The sequence below is a fragment of the Salvia hispanica genome, chromosome 5, assembly GCF_029641045.1.
Source record: "Salvia hispanica isolate PSC_SH4W2 chromosome 5, Shi_PSC_v1, whole genome shotgun sequence".
Classification (NCBI taxonomy): Eukaryota; Viridiplantae; Streptophyta; class Magnoliopsida; order Lamiales; family Lamiaceae; genus Salvia; species Salvia hispanica.
Genome location: NC_142696.1, coordinates 48,798,762 through 48,819,148, shown reverse-complemented (window position 1 = coordinate 48,819,148; position 20,387 = coordinate 48,798,762). Strand labels below are relative to the sequence as shown.

Genomic DNA, 20,387 nt, shown 5'->3' with positions numbered 1-20,387 from the left:
ACATTTTTCTATTAATTCCGTCAGACCCACAAAATTTGTCATATCATTTTTACCATTTTTGATAGTGGATCTCATATTCCACAAACTTATTCTCACTCACATTTTATTATAAAACTAATATTTTAAAAGTAGAATTCATGTCCTACCAATTTTTTCAACCAACTTTTCATTACATTTCTTGGAATACTTTTCAACGCGTTTGGTGCTATCTACTTTTTGTAATATTATATTAAATTCATATATACGCTACAGTGTAACTCCATTTAAAACAAGAATCAAATTGTTGATCTCATTTCAAATTTAAAGGTCTCTCTTTTGCTTTAGAAAACTCAAATCCTACTATCTCTGCCGAAGACCACAATCTCAACGACTTCATCCAAAACTCCCTAGTTTCAAAAAATTGGAAGTCAGGTACTTCTCGAGTTATCCATGTCTATTTTGTTTTAGCGAGATAAGTGATAAGTGATGATGGGGTCTATCAATTATATTTGTGTGTGTATATATTCGGAGATGGATTAGAATTTGACATAAGTGATCCTCTCTGATTTTATTCTACTAGTACTATCTTTTAGTACTTATTAATTATACTATATACTTATTGTGTGTTGGGGGATGATTTTGTTGACCTAAAATCTGGGCTTGATAATGTCGGATTTGTGGATCAATTACTAAAATGAAAAAAAAAATAATGAAAAACGTACTTATTATTGTTTTTTAAACTGAAAACTAGTGATAGAGATATTTATTTTGACCCTGATCTTAGGAAATTAGATTTGGGTTTTGTGTGATTCCACCCGTACATGAATAGTAGTTCCACTTTTTTATTTTAATTTGTCTGTGAATGGAAGTTCTGATCATAATTACTATAAATGGTAAAGAGACCTCGCATTCCATTAATTTATTCCACTCACATATTATTTAAAATTAATATATACAAGTAGGATCTCAATTCCACTAATTTTCTTCCACTCACTTTTCTTAATATTTCCTAAAATTCACGTCATAATAAAATGAGACTTCTATTCACATAGGGAGAATTATATAATTTGACGAGAATTGATTGTGTACGTTGGACTTGGGAAATGCCAAAAAAAGTGTGAAAAAAGGTTAGTGGAATATTAGTTCCACTTGTAAATATTAATTTTAAATGAAATGTGAATGAAATGAGTTAGCGGATTGTGAGACCCTATTCTATGGTAAAAGTGAACTGACACCCCTATGGAACTTTTATTTGTGATGAATTAACAGTACCAGACTGGGAATTTGCAAGAGCAAGACTCTTGATAACTTCTTCCACCATTTGAAAGATCTTATTTCCATTCATCTTTGTTTCTTACTTTCTTACTTTTCTTACCACCAACGCTACTAGGATGACTGATGCTAGCGAGGATTTGAAGTTCACTTTGAAGGTGATGTTCGACAAGAAGAACAAGAAGGTGCTCTTTGCAGAATCCCACTACCACTTTGCAGATTTTTTGCTGAGCTTCTTGAGTTTGCCGCTTGGAAGAATTATCAGAGTCCTCAACGACCACTATGGTGAGAAGGCGCCCGCCATCGGAAGCCTAAGCAATTTGTACCGTAGCTTAGCAGGCGTTGACAATGCTGGCTTTGTCTCGGAGGACGCTAAGAAGATTCTACTCAATCCAAGAAGTCCATTTGAAGTTGAATACAAAAAGCTTAAGCTTCGTATCACTCGTCCCCAGTATACTCAATACTTCGAATGTCGCAGTTGCGGTCAGAGTACTCATAGTATAAGCATGTACTGTGATCAAGCTATTTGCATTAGATGCCCATCAGGTCATATTTCAACGATAGGTGAAAGTATAAGACTGCCTAAAGTTTATTCTGAAGGAGTTTTTGCCGCGGAAAGAGCTTCTTTCATCATTTCTGATGATCTGCAGATATTTCCGAGTGTTATAGGTATCTTTCAAATCATCAGCATTCTTGGCATTACAAACATGGACGAGGCTGAGTCGATTGATGTGAATATAGGGTTCAATGAGGTGATTATTCTTGATTCTTTCTCTATAGTTTCATTCAGTTTTTGTTTTTGCTTAACATAATTTTCTTTTATTGTGAATAGATGTTGAGTTTGCTGAGGGGGTCCTTTGTGTCCTCAACTCCATTGTCGGACTTCATACTAAGCAAAACAAGTTTGCCTCTTGCTTTGGAGCCAATGACAATAGTTAATCCTAATGAGTTTCGAGAAAAGGTAGGGGCTAAGACGATGGTTTTGAAGGTGATTATACAAAGATCTAAGGGTAAGTTCTTGTATGCTCTTGCTGAGGATGATTTTGTTGAGTTTCTCTTTACTCTCTTCATCATCCCGCTGGGAGGAGTTGGGCATCTTCTTGCCGGCAAGACTTGTTTTAAGGCTATAGACAACTTGCAACGGAGTGTAGCTGATCTGGCAGACAAGTATTTCAAGAGTCCAAGTGTGAAAAAGGGACTAGTGAAACCTAGTCTTGTTCATGGTTCTGTTTCCGAGAACTACATTCTTCCCCTTGATCAACAATGCATGACTCGTGATGAACTTGAAAATTTCAAATTTTCTTCCCTTACGTTTCCGAAAGGGCAGGGTAGATATCTTGAGGGACCAATAACATATATGGTGACGGATGATTTAACAGTGAATCCTTATTGTATCCAATCAGCAATTTCCACTCTACGTGAGAAGAATATCCCTATGTCTGATATCAAAGAAAAAGAGGTGCAAGTCGGATTGAGAGAGGTAAATGTTCTTTGAAATTACTTTTGTATATAGCATATTAGATGTTGATAATGAAATTTTGTTGTTTGCAGGCTTTAAGCATATTGAAAGCGTCTCTTACATCCACTTATGCTCTCACTGATGCTCTGCTTAGTTCCGCGTCGATTAAACCACCAAAGACAGAAGCCTGAGTGTGTGTTATGCTTATGGATATTATTAATCATTTTGATCTTGGTATTGATAGCTATTGACCTTTATTTTCATATAAAGTATGCTTATGAATGTTGTTTCTCCTTGTCATTTCCTTGTAACATTATGGGGGCGAACAAATTTATGTAAATCAAATTTACACAGATTTGATTAGTCATGTTTTTGAAGATATATGAAGTAATTTTTGTCATACTGCTATTATTCTGTAGTAATATATATATTTTATCTATACAACTTTCATAATTTCAAAAAATAGAATTGGAAGTGAACTGGTGGATCTTGAATTTAGTGGGAATAGTGCATCTTGATCCTTGTCCATATAGTAAAATCTTGAAAAAACTGGTCTTATGTTTCATATCTTGAACCTCTTAAACTAACAAAATATGTGATGATAGAAAGGATGTCAAGTTCTCACTAGAAGTGATGATCGATACAGACAAAGGTAAGGTACTCTTTGCAGAAACAAACAACTGTTTTAAAGACATTTTACTAATATTCTTGATTTTTGCCGTTGGGGAGAATCATCAAAGTCCTTCACAAAAATTAATCGTTATTTGATTGTGCATGGATTGTGAAGAAATCTAATCAGAAATATTTACTAATGTTGGATTAAAATTACCAGACTTGGAATTTGGAAAGACTATGACTCTTTGTTAACTTATTCCATCATTAAAAAGTGAGAGACTCTTGGTTAACTTCTTACTGCATAAAATTCTATAATTTGTTTCAATTCAAATATTGATAGAAAACTCAGTTTATGCAAATCAAATTATACAGATATTATTAGGCATGTTTTCGATCATATATGAATTAATTTTATTAACCGTTATTGATTGTGCATGGATTGTAAGAAGTCTAATCAGCAATATTTACTAATGTTAGATTAAAATTACCAGACTTGGAATTTGGAAAGACTATGACTCTTTGTTAACTTATTCCATCATTAAAAAGGGAGAGATTCTTGGTTAACTTCTTCCAACATTAAATAGAGTGAGTCCTAAAAAGATCTTCATACCAAGTTACACCCAAGTTACCAACACTACTACTAGGATGACTGATGCTAGTGAGGAATTCAAGTTTACTTTGAAAGTGATGATCAACAAGAAGAAGAATAAGGTGCTCTTTGCGGAATCCGACTGCCAATTTGTAGACATTCTGCTGAGCTTCCTGAGTTTGCCTATGGGAAGAATTATCAAAGTCCTCAACGACCACTTTGGCCAGAGCTTCTGAAGGAGTTTTCGCCACGGACAGAGCTTCTTTCATCATTTCTGATGATCTGCAGATATTTCCGAATGTTATAGGTATCTTTCAAATCATCAGCATTCTTGGCATTACAAACATGGACGAGGCTGAGTCGATTGATGTAAATATAGGCTTCAATGAGGTGATTCTTGATTCTTTGTCTGTAGTTTCATTCAGCTTTTGTGTTTGCTTACTAATTATACTTTTGTTTTGAATAGATTATGAGTTTGCTGAAAGGGTCCTTCATCTCCCCAACTCCATTGTCGTACTTCCTGCTAAACACAACAAGTTTGCCTCTTGATTTGGAGCCAAAGACATTAGTTAATCATAGTGAAATTAAAGATAAGCTAGGGTCTAAGAAGATGGTTTTGAAGGTGTTTATACAAAAATCTAAGAGTAAGGTATTGTATGCAGTAGCTGATGTTGAGTTTCTCTTCAGTTTATTCATCATCCCACTGGGAGGAGTTGGGCATCTTCTTGCCGGTAAGTCTTGTATTAAGGCTATAGATAACTTGCAACGAAGCGTAGCTGATCTGGCAGACAAGTATTTCAAGATTCCAAGTATGAAAAATAGACTAATGAAACCTAGTCTTATTCATGGTTCTGTTTCCGAGAACTACATTCTTCCCCTTGATCAACAATGCATGACTCGTGATGAACTTGAAAATTTCAAATTTTCTTCCCTTAAGTTTCCGAAAGGGCAGGGTAGATATCTTGCGGGACCAATAGCTTATATGGTGACGGATGATTTAATAGTGAATCCTTTATGTATCCAGTCAACAATTTCCACTCTACGTGAGAAGAATATCCCTATCTCTGATGTCAAAGAAATAGAGGTGCAAGTCGGATTGAAAGAGGTAAATGATCTTTCAAGTTACTTTTGAATATATGTTTAGATATTGATTATGACAGTTTTGTTGTTTGCAGGCTTTAAGCATATTGAAAGCGTCTCTTACGTCCACTTCCGCTCTGACTGATGCCCTGCTCAATTCCGTGCCAAACAAACAACCAAAGACAGAAGCGTGAGCGTGTGTTTGGCTAATCGATATGGTGTTTTGCTTCATTATTAATCTACTGTATTTTTATTTAATTATGCTTATGAATATTTTGTTTCTTCTTGTCTATTTTGTGTGTGGACGAAGGTAGTAGTAACATTCTATTATGGCCTTATGGGAGCGAACAATTTGGTTTTGTCAAGAAAAGAGTGAAAGTGAATGAGTTGCTCTTTCACTTTTTAGCATTTTATTTAATGAGTTGCTCTTTCACTTTTTAGCATTTTATTTAGAGGGAACTGCATATTTAGGTCCTATATTTGTCATAGTGCACGCTAATTAGCGGTTCCTATATTTGCGGATCCTATACTTGTACTTGCACGGTTTAAGGTTTTTTTGCACTTTTTATGACTTTTTACGGACGAAATAACCCTTGAAGCGGCATAGGGCAATTTTGTCCATTCATTATCCCTCTCTCTCCACGAATGCCGGCTTTTCGGCTGACATTTGAGTTTGAATTAAAATTATATACGAACCGGTTCTTCGGTTCCTACCGGAACCGGTCTAAGCATCAGTTCCGATTCCTATTCCTAAATATCATTAAAATTTGTATCAGATCAACCGGTTTGGGCAGAACTTGGGGTGCTATTATAAGTGTTATGTCTAAAAAATAAAATGCTGACGTGACATAATAAAAATAGAGATGAACGGATCTACAAAACTCAAGTGTGAATGGCTTACCAATAGCTCCCCCTCTTATTTAAGATAATCTTATCTCCTTTTAAGTTGCCTTCTACTAAAATTTTCCTTTTTCTTAATCAAAATATATTTTTTTATTTTTTCTTCGCTAAATTATCTAAAGTACTTGTTCTCATTATTTTAATTTAGTGCTTACTTAAATTCATGAGACTACAAGCTTTATTTGAAACAGATAAATCAGAAACATGTAAAAAGAAAAAGTGGCAAAAACACAGGAAAAGTTTATAAAAAGTGAATAAAGCAAAAGATGATGTGATTATAGTACTAACAAATTGACATGGTGGAGAATTATTTTACTCTTTTCTTGACAAAATTGTTTGCTCCATTTTGCTTTATGAACCCAAATAATGCAATTCTCACTCATGTAGCAGCTCAACGTCTAAAGCCATCCATCCTCCTCCAACAACATTACTACTATTATTTTGAATTCTTTTTTCCATGACAGTCTAAATACAACCAAGTTTAGTTCAATATATGTTGACTTGAAAATCAGCCTTTTTCTGAAAATTCCCAATTTTTTTACAGATTGGAAAACAGGTACTTCTTCACCTTTTAATCTCTTGTTAGTTCTGTTTGTGTTTATTTGTTTACTTATGTTTGTTGGGAGGTTGCTCTAACTTCAAAAATTAGGCTTTGCTTCTGTTGTAGTTGGGTGTGAATCGGCTCTCTTTGCTTCATGTTTATTTTCTTTTATGGGGTAATATTTTGGATTATATCACCATAACATTGTTGACATGTTAAGGAATTACAGTGACACTTTTTTTTGGCAGCAATATTAAATTAAGTGACGAGAGAATAAAGTAGAAAAAAGAGAGTTTCAAGTATTGTTTTTGCCAAAAAAGGAAATGATCTACTTACCTCGGGATGTTAAAAAATACGAATTCACTTAACAAGGGACGAACACGACATTCATTAGTTTGTTACTGCACATTTTTTTGGCATGTTGAAGAACTACATTTTCATTGAATTTTATTAATTGGTAGGAGCTCCAAAATGTGTGATGGTAAGGAAGCAGAGTTCTCACTGAAAGTGATGATCAATAAAGAGAAAACCAAGGTCCTCTTTGCACAAGTTGACAGCCATTTTGCAGACATTTTGTTAAGCTTCTTGACTTTGCCGTTGGGACGAATTATCAAAGTACTCAACAAACACTATGGAGACGATGAGGCGCCTACTGTCGGAAGCTTAAGCAGTTTGTATCATAGCTTAGTAAATCTTGATAGCTCCCATTTCTGGACAGAGGGTGCTAAGCAGACTCTGCTCAATCCCAGAAGCTCCGTTGAAGATGAATACAAAAGGCTAAACCTCGACATCGCTGATTTTCAACCTCCTAAAACATTATATTGTACACAACACACTAGGCTTAGTAAAATTCATAGTGTGAGTGTGTACTATGATAGTATTAACAGGTACCATACTTGTGGATGTGGTCATACGAGGATAGGAGAAGAAGTTAAAGAGAAAAAAGGATGTGAAGCTGCTTCCGAAGATGGAGTTTTCACCGTGAATACAGCATCTTTCGTAATCTCTGATGATCTCCGCATATTTCCAGTTGAGACAGGACTCTTAGGAATCATCCTCAATCTTGGCATTGCAGGCGCGGATAAAGCTGAGGCAATCAACGTGACTTTCGGGTTCAGTGAGGTGATAAATACTTGATTTTTCTATCAACATCTTCTTTTAGTTTTACTATTTTTGTTCACTCACTCTACCTCTATCCCTTGTTAGATTATGAGTTTGTTAAAGGCATCATTGATCTCCCAAACTCCATTGTCGGACCTCATACTGAATAAACCAAGACATGCAAACTCAGTAATCGTGGGCTTTGAACCCGAGGCTTCAATTAACCATCTCGAGGATGATCAGAGTCCCGATTCCAAGAAGATGATTCTGAAAGTCGTGATGCAAAAGTCTACCGGTACGTTATTGTATGCACAAGCTAACGATGATTTTGTGGAATTCCTATTTAGTTTCCTCAATATCCCACTAGGAGGAGTTGAGCGTCTTCTTGGCGGTAAGACTTGTGCTAAGGCTATAAACAACTTGTATTCGAGCATACCTGACCTTATAGACGACAAGTATTTCAGTACCTCAGATATGAAAGATAGGCTAATGAAACCGAATGTGGTCCATGGTTGTATTTCTGACAACCACATGTTTCCCCTCACTGAAGAATGCTTGCCTGATACCTATAGTGGAACCACATGGTTTTCCGCTAAGTTTCCTAATGGCCAGGGTAGTTATCTTAAAGGCCCGCGAACTTATCATGTGACGGATGATCTGATTGTGACACCTCTTTGTGTTGTCTCGGTCCTTTCAAGTCTCAATAAGCAGAATATCGTAATATATGATGATGTCAAAGAAGTGGAGCTGCAGATTGGCCCAAAAGAGGTAATGTGATATGATATGTTGTGTGTTTTTGTAATCAATGTTTTGATGTTGAGACTAAGTTTCTTAATTGGTGCAGGGTTTGAGCATACTGAAAGCCTCTCTTACGTCCACTTCTGCTCTCTCCGATGCTTTGCTCAATAACATATCGATCAAACAACCAAAGCGAGAATTCTGAGTTTGATCCCACATTTCAATTGTTTTAATGCCTCTTGCATTAAGTTGTTTTTGCAATCTGCAGCCATACTCTAATGTTGCTCTAGCGCTTGGCGTTTAGCATTTTAGTCCTGTTATCGACATCTAAACTGTTTAATTTATGATATGTCTTAGCCATGATAGAATGTTCATATCACAAACCATGCAATTGTTGTTACATAGAAAAATGACTAGAAGATAGGACAATAACAAGTTATTCAGTAGCATCGCGCATGTTCAGGCTTCTCTTTGGATGTTTGATCGTAATGGAATTGAGCAGAGCATCAGTGAGAGCAGAAGTGGATGTAAGAGACGCTTTCAGTATCCTTATAGCCTGCAAAACCACCAAACTTCATAACTGAACATCTAAACATATACTACAAAAGTAGTAATTGTCAAATAATATTACCTCTTTCAATCCGACTTGAAGCTCCATTTCTTCGACATCAGACATAGGGATAACCTTCTCATGGAGATTAGAAATGACCGAATGAATACTAAAAGGAGTCACAGTTAAATCATCCATGACCAGATAAGCTATTGGTCCATAAAGGTATTTCCCCTGCCCTTTGGGAAACTTATAGGAACAAAGAAATTTGATATTATTGCTTTTATCAGCAGTCATACATTCTTGACTAATGGGAAGAATGTATTTTTCAGAAACACAACCATGAACCAGATTAGGTTTCATTAGCTTCTTTTTCATATCCGGGCTCTTGAAATACTTATCTTCAATAAGTTCTGCTATGCTCCGTTGCAAGTTGTCTATAGCCATAAAATAAGTCTTTCCGGCAAAAAGGTTACCAAGGCCGCCCAACGGAATATTGAAGAAACTAAAGAGAAACTCAACAAAATCTTCCCCAGCTTGAGCATGCAATACCTTACTTTTAGACTTTTGTACAGCCAGTTTCAAAACCATCTTTGTAGACTCTGGATTTTCTCGGATCTCGTTATGATTAACTAATGCCTTTGGCTCCGAATCAAGAACCAAACTTGCTTTGTTCAGTATGAGGTCCGACAATGGTGTTGGAGAGATGATGGATAGCTTCAGCAAACTCAATATCTATTCACAATAGAAGTATATACAATTTGTAAGAGAACAAAAATTGAATAAACATGTTAAGAGAGAGTAAAAAATCACCTCATCCAATCCTATTGTCACATCAATCGCATGAGCTTCATCTATGCCGTGAATGCCAAGAATACTGATGATTCGAAAGAGACCTGTAGCACTATGAAATATTTGCAGATCATCGGAAATTATGAAAGATGCTTTGTCTGAGATAAAAACTCCTTTAGAAGAAGCTTCAGCTACATCTAACTCCTTAATAAACAAATATAAGCATTTTTGGCAACGGGGTTGATCATAGTATATGCTTACACTATGAGACACATGACGGCAGTTGAAGCAACAGAAATACTGACGAGACGACTGAGAATCAATAAAATCTAGTTTCAGCATTTTATATTCATCTTCAAAAGAACTTCTTGGATTAAGCAGAAACTCCTTAGCATCCTGTGTCACGAACTGAGCGTTGTCAAAATGTTCCAAGGTACGGTACAAATGGCTTAGGCTTCCAATGGAGGGTGCCTTCTCGCCGTAGTGGTTGTTGAGGACTTTGATAACTCTTCCCAGCGGCAGAGTCATGAAGCTCAACAAAACGTCGACAAAATGGCTGTCGGATTCTGCAAAGAGCACCTTAGTTTTCTCCTTATTGATCATCACTTTCAATGTGAACTTGAAATCCTCACTAACATCAGACATGTTGTTAATGTTGGTGGTAAGAAACGAAGATGAATGGAACTAAGATCTTTGTGCAGTCACACCCTTTTTAATGGTGGAAGAAGCTAACCAAGAGTCATTAGCCCTACCAAATTCCCATTCTGTTAGTGTTAAATTAAACAGTAAATGAGGGATTACACTCTTTTCTTAATTCATTCTTTTGTTGCTCATAAAAACGTAGTGAATGCTGAAGGTGTTGGAATCTAGAGAGACTCTTGGTTAACTTCTTACTGCATAAAGTTTTATAATTTGTTTCAATTCAAATATTGTTAGAAAACTCAGATTTGATTAGGCATGTTTTCGATGATATATGAATTAATTTTATTAACCGTTATTAATTGTGCATGGATAGTAAGAAGTCTAATCAGCAATATTTACTAATGTTGGATTAAAATTACCAGACTTGGAATTTGGAAAGACTATGACTCTTTGTTAACTTCTTCCACCATTAAAAAGGGTGTGAGTGCTAAAAAAGATCTTAATTTCACCAGTCTTTCTTTTATACCACCAACACTACTAGGATGACTGATGCTAGCAAGGATTTCAAGTTCACTTTGAAAGTGATGATCGACAAGAAGAAAGAGAAGGTGCTCTTTGCAGAATCCGACTGCCAATTTGTAGATGTTCTGCTGAGCTTCTTGACTTTGCCGCTTGGAAGAATTATCAAAGCCCTCAATGAACACTATGTTAATGCGCCCATCATTGGAAGCCTAACCAATTTGTACCGTAGCTTAGCAGGCATTGACAACGCTGACTTTGTCACGGACGATGCTAAGGAGATTCTGCTCAATCCAAGAAGTCCATTTGAAGCTGAATATGGAATGCTAAAGCTGAGTATCACTGATTCTCAGCCTACTAAATATTTACGGTGTGCCTGCGGTAATAGCTCACATACTGTAAGCATATACTATGACCAAGTTAAATGCCAAAAATGCCCATCAAGTTATGTTGTGAAGATAGATCTACCGATAAAAGAGTCTAAAGTTTGTGAAGGAGTTTTCACTGCAAACAGATCTTCTTTCATCATCTCCGATGATCTGCAGATATTTCCGAGTGTTACAGGTATCTGTCATATCGTCAGCCTACTTGGCATTACAAATATGGACGAGGCTGAGGCGTTTGATGTGAAGATAGGCTTCAATCAGGTGATTCTTGATTCTTTGTTTATAGTTTCATTTAACTTTTGTGTTTGCTTACAAATTTTATTTTTGTTATGAATAGATTATGAATTTGCTGATGGGGTCCTTCGTCTCCCAAACTCCGTTGTCGTACTTCCTTCTAAATAGAACAATTTTGCCTCTTGGTTTGGAGCAGACATCAGTTATTCCTGATGAATTTCAAGAAAAGGTAGGGGCTGAGAAGATGGTTTTGAAGGTGTTTATACAAAGATCTAAGAGTAAGGTATTGTATGCTCTTGCTGAGGATGATTTTGTTGAGTTTCTCTTTACTTTCTTCGTCATCCCATTGGGAGGAGTTGAGCACCTTCTTGAGGGTAAGACTTGTATTAAGGCTATAGACAACTTGCAACGGAGCGTTGCTGACCTTATTGGAGACAGGTATTTCAATAGCCCGGTTATGAAAAGTAAACTAATGAAACCTAATCTGGTTCATGGTTCCATCTCCGAACACCATCTTTTCCCCCTTAGTCAAGAAGGCATGAATCCTAACAAACATGAAAAATTCAAATTTTCTTCCCTTGCCTTTCCGAAAGGTCAGGGTAGATATCTTGAGGGACCAATAGCTTATATGGTGACGGATGATTTAACCGTGAATCCTGTATGTATCCATTCAGCGATTTCCTTTCTGCGTGAGAAGAATATCCCTATGTCTGATGTCAAAGAAATAGAGGTGCAAGTTGGATTAAAAGAGGTGAATGATCATTGAAACTACTACTTTTTGTATATATGTTTAGATGTTGAGTAATGAAGTTTGATGTTTGTTTGCAGGCATTAAGCATACTGAGAGCGTCTCTTACGTCCACTTCTGCTCTCACTGATGCTCTGCTCAATTCCATGCCGATCAAACAACCAAAGACGGAAGCCTGAGCCTCGTGTTATGCTTATGGATATTGTGTTTGTTAATCTGTTTAAACTTGCTATTGATTGCTATGATGCTTTTTTTTTTTATTATATAATTACGCTATTAAAGGCTCCTTTAACTTTTACAATCCACTTTTCTTTATATTTTTTAAATCCATGCTGAGTCAAATGTGAATTTCTATTGTGAGACGGAGGTAGTACAAAAATAAATTAAATAATACTCTCTTCATCCCCGCTCAAAATGACTACATTTTTTTTTCAATTAAGATGTCCACTTTTTATATTTGAAAATAAATATCTCTCTCCTTATTAAAATATCCAATTAGCCTTTTTCTTTCTACTGGAGGACGGGGAGAGTTTAAGAATAAAAATAATAGTTTCAAATTTAGTATGTTAGTTGTGCATTATATTGCTAACTTACTCTTAAAAATGTCAATTAGAGTATTTATGTCAATTAACAACAAAATAGTTAAAAGTAACTTTTGAATAATATTTCAAAACTTAAAATGCATATAACTATCTCAATTTAAATTATTTTTTAACTCAACATATATTAAATTAAAGATAATTTTGTAAGGATTTCAACGAGATCCTACATAGATATGTTTACATATCAAAATTTGAAAAAAATCTTGAATTTTCGTGTTTTTTTCTGAAGCAGTCAAATATCAACTTATCTATCAATAAATGTACGTATAAAATAAAATATCAATTCAAAATTGTGTTGAAATAATTGACAGTTTGACCAAAACCCTAAATTTGTTAATTCTTCTTATCTTTTAAATTTAAATAATAATAAAACAAAATTATTCATTGCAATTGTAGACCACTAGATCTTTAATAATCCTTTGGTCTTAAACTAGTCGTAGGTAGCCATTAATGGATGAGTTAACAATTGATCACACCCCTAATATGATATATTTATGTTATTGAAATGCGGAATAGTCTACTTGAAAAAGAATAGTACTGTAAATATTTATTTTTCGGAATAATTAACATTTTTGGAATATTCATTTCATCACCTAATTATACAATCTATAATATAGAATTTTGTACATAATAATAGTACTAAAAAGAATATTTTGCTTAAAATAGAAATATAAAACTAAAAAACATATTCAGATTTTTCTAGATTAGTAAATATGTCTTCATCACATAACATAAATTTATAAGATACTAGAATTTTGTTCATATTTATACAATTCAAAAGAATTTTATTGAGATGGCAATTACCATCTTCAACTTTGGCGGCAGATCTTGGCGGTAGGAATGAGAGAATCTTAAAACGTATCATTCAAAATCATTCCATACTTATCCAAGATCTTGATATCGACCAAAACCTAGATTTGGTAATCGTATCAGAACTCTGTTGAGCACGAGATACGCTTGAAAACAAATTAGTATATAACATCAATTCATTTATACTGCCTTTACAATTTCATTTTCAAGTTCCAATCGCCACTCCTTTGTGATTAGGTAAGTTGTGGCTCTACATTTACACTTTGTTTCTGCATACAAAATTCACCTTTAATTAGATTGTTACATTATGATGTCAATAAACAAGAAGGAATTCACCTAGTTTCTTATTAAATCCAAAAATTGTTGGCAAAAAACAATTGATAATGGATAGATAAGTCATGAATTTTGGTGAAAAACTAATCAATCTTATAGTAATTCATGAGATCCTAATTTCACATGTTTTTCTTTTTGTAACACCAATACTACTAGCTAGGATGACTAATGCTGGGGAGGATTTCAAGTTCACTTTGAAAGTGATGATCGACAAGAAGGAAAATAAGATGCTGTTTGCAGAATCCGACTGCCAATTTGTAGATATTCTACTGAGCTTCTTGAGTTTGCCTATGGGAAGAATTGTCAAAGTCCTCAACGACCACTTTGGCCAGAAGGCGCCCGTCATTGGAAGCCTAACCAATTTGTACCGTAGCTTAGCATGCACTGACAACGCTGACTTCGTGTCAATCGATGCCAAGAACCTACTGCTCAATCCAAGAAGTCCATTTGAAGTTGAATGCGGAATGCTAAAGCCGAGCCTCATTGATTTTCAGCCTACTAAATATTTTCATTGTCGCCAATGCAGATTTGGGACTCATAGTGTAAGCATATACTATGATGAAGCTAATTGCCTTAAACACGAACTATATGATCGTATAGCTACAACAACATTTAATCGTATGGCTACAACAACAGACAAACCTAAAAATGTGGCTAAAGCTGCTTTTGAAGGAGTTTTCGTTGCGGATAGGGCTTCTTTCATCATCTCTGATGATCTGCGGATATTTCCCAGTGCTATGGGTATCTTCCAAATCGCCAACGTTCTTGGCATTGCAAACATGGACAAGGCCGAGTCGATTGATGTGAAGATAGGTTTGAAGGAGGTGATTCTTGTTGATTCTTTCTCTATTCTTTGATTCAGCTTTTGCACTACTATTTGCTAACTAATTTTACTTTTGGTTTGAATAGATTGTGAGTCTGCTGAAGCTGTGCTTCATCTCCCCAACTCCATTGGCGGATCTCGTGCTAAACAAAACAAGTTTGGATCTTGCTCCTGTGCCAAAGACATTGGTTAATCATACTGATATTCAAGGAAAGTTAGAGACTAAGAAGTTGGTTTTGAAAATAGTGGTGCAAAAATCCAAAGGCAAGTTATTGTATGCTCTAGCTGAGGATGATTTTGTTGACTTTCTCTTCAGTTTGTTAATAATCCCACTGGGAGGAGTTGGGAGTCTTCTTGCTGGTAAGACGTGTATTAAGGGTATAGATATCTTGCAACGGAGCGTTGCTGGTCTGGCTGAGAAGTATTTCAAGAGTCCGTCTACGAAAAATGGACTTATGAAACCTAGTCTTGTTCATGGTTCTGTTTCCGAGAACTACATTCTTCCCCTTGATCAACAATGCATCACTTTTAATGAACTTCAACAATTCAAATTTTCTTCCCTTAAGTTTCCGAAAGGGCCGGGTAGATATCTCTCTAGGCCAATAGCTTATATGGTGATGGATGATCTAACGATGAAGCCTTTGCGTATCCATTCGACCATTTCCTTTCTAAGTGAGAAGAATATCCCTATGTCAGATGTCGAAGAAATAGCAGTGCAAGTCAGAGTGAAAGAGGTAAATCATTTGAAATTACTTTTGTTTATATGTTTGAATGTTGATTAGTGAAGATTTGATGTTTGCAGGCTTTAAGCATACTGAAAGCGTCTCTTACGTCCACGTCTGTTCTCACTGATGCTCTGCTCAATTCCGTGCCGATCAGACAACCAATGGCAGAAAATGGGGAGATTAAAACAGGATTCAAAGAGGTAATATTAGTACACTTTGAAATTTAGTAGAATTATTCATTTTGATTGATACAGGCTTTGTGTACACTAAAAGCCTCTCTAACATCCACTTCTCCTCTCTCTGATACTCTTCTTACTCAGAATTCCAACAAACGGGTGAAGCAAGAAGTCTGATAGTAGTGCAAAATATTGTTTACCTTTGCAGCTTGTTTTTGTTTTATTACATCCTTAGTTTTCTGGAAGCAGAATATTGGTTCTTTTTTTGGCATTGTTTGATCAAATACTTTGCAACTTGAGACTGTCAAGATTATCATGAAAGAGTGTGATTTTGCTTACAATATGCCTTCATTTAACTGATTGAGTATGTTGTACTTTAATTTACAGAAAGACAATCGAGTAATTCCCAATCATTGGCCTTGTTAATCAGGTTTAAAGAGTTTTAGGAAATGTTCTCGAAGTAAAAAATGTGAATGAAAGACAACTTATTCCACTTCTATAGTTTGTTTTAGAGTGTTGTGGCAATATGAGTTTGAATATATAGGTTGGTTAAGTATTGTACTTTTTTTTTTACATACGTATAATTTTTTAGTGTGTTGTGAGAGTGAATAAGGGGTACAATATTATAGTTGATTTAAAAGAAAATACTACATAAATTCTTTGTGAACGAACTAATTAAAATGGAAAAATATTGATGTTGCATAAGTGCAATACTAGATCTTCTTTGTAGATTGAAATACAATTTCATTTGAAAGGAAGTTTGAAATACAACTAAAGAGTCAATTTATTTATAAAATTGATGTACCATGTGATTATCATAGAGGGAGTGAATACAAATAGTGTTTAGAATTTGGTGGGACTAATGACTGTTTTTTATTTATAAAAAAGAGGGTTTGCTGAGAATTATCAATTCCTTTTTCCTAGTTAATAGTATCATCATAGTTTGTTTGTAACTCATATACTATCAAAAAAAATGTCTGAAGATGAAAAGGGTGAAAAGGGTTATACATTCTCGTTGAAAGTGATGATTGATAAAGAGAGAAACAAAGTACTTTTTGCCACAGCCGACAGCCATTTCGTAGACATTTTGTTGAGCTTCTTGACTTTGCCTTTGGGAAGAATTATCAAAGTGTTGAAGCTGCAGTATGGAGATGAGCTGCCTGCCATCGGAAGCTTAAGCACATTGTATCATAGCTTATCGAATCTCGATAGCTCCCATTTTGTGACGGATGGTGCTAAGCAGATTCTGCTCAATCCAACCACTTCATTATATTTGAAGATGAATACAAAAGGCTCAAACTTGATATCACTGATTTTCAGCCTGCTGCATATTTCTATTGTTCAAACAAGTTTCGTCGTTGTGATACTAGATTTCGTAGTGTAAGCAAGTACTATCATAATGTCAAGTATTGCAAAATTTGTGAGTCTAATATGGCAAATGAAGTAGCTAAGAAAGTGTCTAGAGCTGGTTCTAGTGACGGAGTCTGGACTAAACGGACAACATATTTCACAATCCTTGATGATCTGCAAATATTTCCAAATGAGATTGGACTCGTTCAAATCAGGACGCTTTTTGGAGTCACGGATGCGCATAAGGCCGAGGTAATCCAAGTCAATCTTGGATTCAATGAGGTGATTCTTGCTTCTCTAATCTCAGTCTTCTTCCAATATTTGTTACCACCTCTAACTAGTTGTTTTTGTGTTGTATAAATCTTGTTAGATTATTAAGTTGTTGATGGCTTCGTTGATGTCGCCAACTCCATTGTCGGATGTCATCCTAAACAAAACAACAGCCATGGATGGATTCAGCAAGTATTCCATTCGGTGAAATATCGAATATGGTCTTAAATTAGTCGTAGTTAGCAATTAATGAATGAGTTAGCAATTGATTACATCCCTAGTATGATATATTTATGTTATTGAAAGGCAGACTAATCTACTTGAAAAAGAATAGTACTGTAAATATTTGTTTTTTGGAATAATTAACATTTTTGAAATATTTATTACATCACATAATTATACAATCTATAATATAGAATTTTGTACATAATAATACAACTAAAAAGAAATATTTTGCTTAAAATAGAAATAGAAAACTAAAAAACAGAGCCAAAATTTTCTAGATTAGTAAATATGTCTTCATCACATAATATAATTTTATAAGATAGAATTTTCTTCATAATTATATGCTCAAAATTTTTTTTATTGATATGGCAATTACCATCTTGAACTTTGGCGGCTGATCTTGGCTGTAGGAAAGAAACACAGTTGCAAAAATTTTGTGAGACAAAATTTTAAAAATGATGTAAATGGTTGGAGTAAAATTATTTTTTGGTGTGATGCATACTCTAAAATGGGTTTAGTTTAGTGTAAAGGATTGGAGATGGCCTAAGAAAATTATATTTTGGATTTTATTTATTTCCTAATTAAATAGAATTAGTACATGGAAAAATATTAGAAGTAATTGTTTTTCCTTCTACAAATTAGGTTTTCTTATTTTGCTTATTTTCCTTTTTAGTTATTTTCCTTCTAGTTCTACAAATTAGGTTTTCCTATTTTGCTTATTTTCCTTTTAAGTTATTTTCCTTCTAGTTTTATTTTCCATAATTTTAGAATTTCTCTTTGCCTAAATAAAGGTCTCATAGAGTTCTCAATTCTTTGAGTTCATTTTACCAGTCATTTCTCAATACGTTTCTGCATTATTTGCATTATTTCTCCTATTACTGCATCACACTCCTTTGTGATTAGGTAAGTTGTATCTCTACATTTACTCTTGTTTGTGCATACAAAATTCCCCTTTAGATTGCTGTATTAAATCCATAAATTGTTGGCGAAAAACAGTTTATAATTAATAGATAAATCATGAATTTTGGTGAAAAACTAACCAGTCTTATAATTTCACATGTCTTTCTTTTTGTAACACCAATACTACTAGCTAGGATGACTAAGGCTGGCGAGGATTTCAAGTTCACTTTGAAAGTGATGATCGACAAGAAGGAAAATAAGATGCTGTTTGCAGAATCCGACTGCCAATTTGTAGACATTCTACTGAGCTTCTTGAGTTTGCCTATGGGGAGAATTGTCAATGTCCTCAATGACCACTTTGGCCAGAAGGCGCCCGTCATTGGAAGCCTAACCAATTTGTACCATAGCTTAGCATGTGCTGACAACGCTGACTTCGTGTCAATCGATGCCAAGAACCTCCTGCTCAATCCAAGAAGTCCATTTGAAGTTGAATGCGGAATGCTAAAGCCGAGCCTCATTGATTTTCAGCCTACTAAATATTTTCATTGTCGCCAATGCCAATTTGGGACTCATAGTGCAAGCATATACTATGATCAAGCTGATCATTGCCTTATGCACCCAGAATATGGTCGTATAACTACAACAACAGACGAACCTGAAAGAGTGGCTAAAGCTGCTTTTGAAGGAGTTTTTGCTGCGGACAGGGCTTCTTTCATCATCTCTGATGATCTGCGGATATTTCCCAGTGCTATGGGTATCTTCCAAATCGCCAACGTTCTTGGCATTGCAAACATGGACAAGGCCGAGTCGATTGATGTGAAGATAGGTTTGAAGGAGGTGATTCTTCTTGATTCTTTCTCTATACTTTGATTCAGCTTTTGTACTACTATTTGCTAACTAATTTTACTTTTCTTTTGAATAGATTGTGAGTCTGCTGAAGCTGTGCTTCATCTCCCCAACTCCATTGGCGGATCTCGTGCTAAACAAAACAAGTTTGGCTCTTGCTCCCGAGCTAAGTACATTGGTTAATCATCAAGAAAAGTTAGGGTGTAAGAAGTTGGTTCTGAAAATGGTAGTGCAAAAGTCTAAAGGCAAGTTATTGTATGCTCTAGCTGAGGATGATTTTGTTGATTTTCTGTTCAGTTTATTAGTCATACCATTAGGAGGAGTCGGGCATCTTCTTGCCGGTAAGACGTGTATTAGGGCAATAGATATCTTGCAACGGAGCGTTGCTGGTCTGGCTGAGAAGTACTTCAAGAGTCCGTCTATGAAAAATGAACTAATGAAACCTAGTCTTGTTCACGGTTCTGTTTCCGAGAACTACATTCTTCCCCTTGATCAACAATCCATGACTCTTAATGAACTTCAAAATTTCAAATTTGCTTCCCTTAAGTTTCCGAAAGGGCAGGGTAGATATGTCGCTATGCCAATAGCGTATATGGTGATGGATGATCTAACGATGAAGCCTCTACGTATCCATTCGACCATTTCCTTTCTACGTGAGAAGAATATCCCTATGTCTGATGTCGAAGAGAGAGCGGTGCAAGTCGGAGTGAAAGAGGTAAATGATCTTTGAAACTAGTACTGCTTTTGTATGTATGTTTAGATGTTGATTGATGAAGTTTGATGTTTGTTTGCAGGCATTAAGCATACTGAAAGCGTCTCTTACGTCCACGTCTGTTCTCACTGATGCTCTGCTCAATTCCGCGCCGATCAAACAACCAAATACAGGAAAAGGGGAGATTAAAACAGGATTCAATGAGGTAACAAATAGTACACTTTGCAAATTTGTAGAATTATTCATTTTGATTGATACAGGCATTGTGTACACTAAAAGCCTCTCTAACATCCACTTCTGCTCTCTCTGATACTCTTCTTACTCAGAATTCCAACAAACGGGTGAAGCAAGAAGTCTGAAAGTAGTGCAAAGTATTGTTTACTTTTGCAGCTTTGTTTTTGTTTTATTACATCCTTAGTTTTCTTGAAGCAAGATATTGTTTTTGTTTTTTTTTTGTTGGCATTGTATGA

At 35.3% G+C, this 20,387-nt stretch overlaps 7 protein-coding genes across 8 annotated transcripts; 6 read left to right on the top strand and 1 right to left on the bottom strand.

Annotated features, from left to right (window-relative positions):
* The first annotated feature begins 282 nt into the window (after positions 1–282).
* LOC125188785 (uncharacterized) lies at positions 283–3,091 on the top strand. Its single transcript, XM_048085840.2, has 4 exons — positions 283–411; positions 1,370–2,003; positions 2,084–2,731; positions 2,803–3,091. Exons 2-4 carry the CDS (start codon positions 1,371–1,373, stop codon positions 2,899–2,901), a joined length of 1,380 nt encoding a protein of 459 aa, XP_047941797.1. The 5' UTR covers positions 283–411; position 1,370; the 3' UTR covers positions 2,902–3,091.
* An 879-nt stretch (positions 3,092–3,970) lies between these two features.
* LOC125188089 (uncharacterized) lies at positions 3,971–5,305 on the top strand. The gene is made up of 4 exons (XM_089059318.1): positions 3,971–4,036; positions 4,119–4,304; positions 4,381–5,019; positions 5,090–5,305. Exons 1-4 carry the CDS (start codon positions 3,971–3,973, stop codon positions 5,186–5,188), a joined length of 990 nt encoding a protein of 329 aa, XP_088915444.1. The 3' UTR covers positions 5,189–5,305.
* Positions 5,306–6,256: 951 nt separating this feature from the next.
* LOC125188784 (uncharacterized) lies at positions 6,257–8,634 on the top strand. 2 transcript variants are annotated; one of them, XM_048085839.2, is made up of 4 exons: positions 6,257–6,450; positions 6,897–7,557; positions 7,642–8,304; positions 8,381–8,634. In XM_048085839.2, the coding sequence occupies exons 2-4, from the start codon at positions 6,907–6,909 to the stop codon at positions 8,477–8,479; spliced, it is 1,413 nt and encodes a 470-aa protein (XP_047941796.1). In that variant the 5' UTR covers positions 6,257–6,450; positions 6,897–6,906; the 3' UTR covers positions 8,480–8,634. The 2 variants fall into 2 exon arrangements, with proteins under 2 accessions (XP_047941796.1, XP_088914320.1); XM_089058194.1 differs by lacking the exon at positions 8,381–8,634 and having other exon boundaries at positions 7,642–8,313.
* A 76-nt stretch (positions 8,635–8,710) lies between these two features.
* Positions 8,711–10,261, bottom strand: LOC125188090 (uncharacterized). Its single transcript, XM_048084829.1, has 3 exons — positions 9,638–10,261; positions 8,906–9,559; positions 8,711–8,830 (listed from the first exon to the last, which is right to left on the bottom strand). The coding sequence occupies exons 1-3, from the start codon at positions 10,259–10,261 to the stop codon at positions 8,711–8,713; spliced, it is 1,398 nt and encodes a 465-aa protein (XP_047940786.1).
* LOC125188091 (uncharacterized) lies at positions 9,292–12,348 on the top strand. Its single transcript, XM_048084830.2, has 3 exons — positions 9,292–11,424; positions 11,501–12,148; positions 12,226–12,348. Exons 1-3 carry the CDS (start codon positions 10,801–10,803, stop codon positions 12,322–12,324), a joined length of 1,371 nt encoding a protein of 456 aa, XP_047940787.1. The 5' UTR covers positions 9,292–10,800; the 3' UTR covers positions 12,325–12,348.
* Positions 12,349–14,051: 1,703 nt separating this feature from the next.
* Positions 14,052–15,938, top strand: LOC125188092 (uncharacterized). The gene is made up of 4 exons (XM_048084831.2): positions 14,052–14,714; positions 14,800–15,447; positions 15,516–15,638; positions 15,759–15,938. The coding sequence occupies exons 1-4, from the start codon at positions 14,052–14,054 to the stop codon at positions 15,789–15,791; spliced, it is 1,467 nt and encodes a 488-aa protein (XP_047940788.1). The 3' UTR covers positions 15,792–15,938.
* A 2,616-nt stretch (positions 15,939–18,554) lies between these two features.
* Positions 18,555–20,360, top strand: LOC148926971 (uncharacterized). The gene is made up of 4 exons (XM_089058105.1): positions 18,555–19,196; positions 19,282–19,920; positions 20,000–20,122; positions 20,244–20,360. Exons 1-4 carry the CDS (start codon positions 18,555–18,557, stop codon positions 20,274–20,276), a joined length of 1,437 nt encoding a protein of 478 aa, XP_088914231.1. The 3' UTR covers positions 20,277–20,360.
* The last annotated feature ends 27 nt before the right edge of the window (positions 20,361–20,387 follow it).

What these genes read in the sequence shown, in the direction of transcription:
- LOC125188785 (XM_048085840.2), top strand. Translation starts at nt 1,371, where the DNA reads ATGACTGATGCTAGCGAGGATTTGAAGTTCACTTTGAAGGTGATGTTC. An exon ending in TGAATATAGGGTTCAATGAG is followed by an intron (nt 2,004 to 2,083) that starts GTGATTATTCTT and finishes TATTGTGAATAG; the next exon opens with ATGTTGAGTTTGCTGAGGGG. An exon ending in TGCAAGTCGGATTGAGAGAG is followed by an intron (nt 2,732 to 2,802) that starts GTAAATGTTCTT and finishes TGTTGTTTGCAG; the next exon opens with GCTTTAAGCATATTGAAAGC.
- LOC125188089 (XM_089059318.1), top strand. Translation starts at nt 3,971, where the DNA reads ATGACTGATGCTAGTGAGGAATTCAAGTTTACTTTGAAAGTGATGATC. An exon ending in TCAACAAGAAGAAGAATAAG is followed by an intron (nt 4,037 to 4,118) that starts GTGCTCTTTGCG and finishes GAATTATCAAAG; the next exon opens with TCCTCAACGACCACTTTGGC. An exon ending in TAAATATAGGCTTCAATGAG is followed by an intron (nt 4,305 to 4,380) that starts GTGATTCTTGAT and finishes TGTTTTGAATAG; the next exon opens with ATTATGAGTTTGCTGAAAGG.
- LOC125188784 (XM_048085839.2), top strand. Translation starts at nt 6,907, where the DNA reads ATGTGTGATGGTAAGGAAGCAGAGTTCTCACTGAAAGTGATGATCAAT. An exon ending in TGACTTTCGGGTTCAGTGAG is followed by an intron (nt 7,558 to 7,641) that starts GTGATAAATACT and finishes ATCCCTTGTTAG; the next exon opens with ATTATGAGTTTGTTAAAGGC. An exon ending in TGCAGATTGGCCCAAAAGAG is followed by an intron (nt 8,305 to 8,380) that starts GTAATGTGATAT and finishes TAATTGGTGCAG; the next exon opens with GGTTTGAGCATACTGAAAGC.
- LOC125188090 (XM_048084829.1), bottom strand. Translation starts at nt 10,261, where the DNA reads ATGTCTGATGTTAGTGAGGATTTCAAGTTCACATTGAAAGTGATGATC. An exon ending in TGACAATAGGATTGGATGAG is followed by an intron (nt 9,560 to 9,637) that starts GTGATTTTTTAC and finishes TATTGTGAATAG; the next exon opens with ATATTGAGTTTGCTGAAGCT. An exon ending in TTCAAGTCGGATTGAAAGAG is followed by an intron (nt 8,831 to 8,905) that starts GTAATATTATTT and finishes GTGGTTTTGCAG; the next exon opens with GCTATAAGGATACTGAAAGC.
- LOC125188091 (XM_048084830.2), top strand. Translation starts at nt 10,801, where the DNA reads ATGACTGATGCTAGCAAGGATTTCAAGTTCACTTTGAAAGTGATGATC. An exon ending in TGAAGATAGGCTTCAATCAG is followed by an intron (nt 11,425 to 11,500) that starts GTGATTCTTGAT and finishes TGTTATGAATAG; the next exon opens with ATTATGAATTTGCTGATGGG. An exon ending in TGCAAGTTGGATTAAAAGAG is followed by an intron (nt 12,149 to 12,225) that starts GTGAATGATCAT and finishes GTTTGTTTGCAG; the next exon opens with GCATTAAGCATACTGAGAGC.
- LOC125188092 (XM_048084831.2), top strand. Translation starts at nt 14,052, where the DNA reads ATGACTAATGCTGGGGAGGATTTCAAGTTCACTTTGAAAGTGATGATC. An exon ending in TGCAAGTCAGAGTGAAAGAG is followed by an intron (nt 15,448 to 15,515) that starts GTAAATCATTTG and finishes TGATGTTTGCAG; the next exon opens with GCTTTAAGCATACTGAAAGC. An exon ending in TTAAAACAGGATTCAAAGAG is followed by an intron (nt 15,639 to 15,758) that starts GTAATATTAGTA and finishes CTTCTTACTCAG; the next exon opens with AATTCCAACAAACGGGTGAA.
- LOC148926971 (XM_089058105.1), top strand. Translation starts at nt 18,555, where the DNA reads ATGACTAAGGCTGGCGAGGATTTCAAGTTCACTTTGAAAGTGATGATC. An exon ending in TGAAGATAGGTTTGAAGGAG is followed by an intron (nt 19,197 to 19,281) that starts GTGATTCTTCTT and finishes TCTTTTGAATAG; the next exon opens with ATTGTGAGTCTGCTGAAGCT. An exon ending in TGCAAGTCGGAGTGAAAGAG is followed by an intron (nt 19,921 to 19,999) that starts GTAAATGATCTT and finishes GTTTGTTTGCAG; the next exon opens with GCATTAAGCATACTGAAAGC.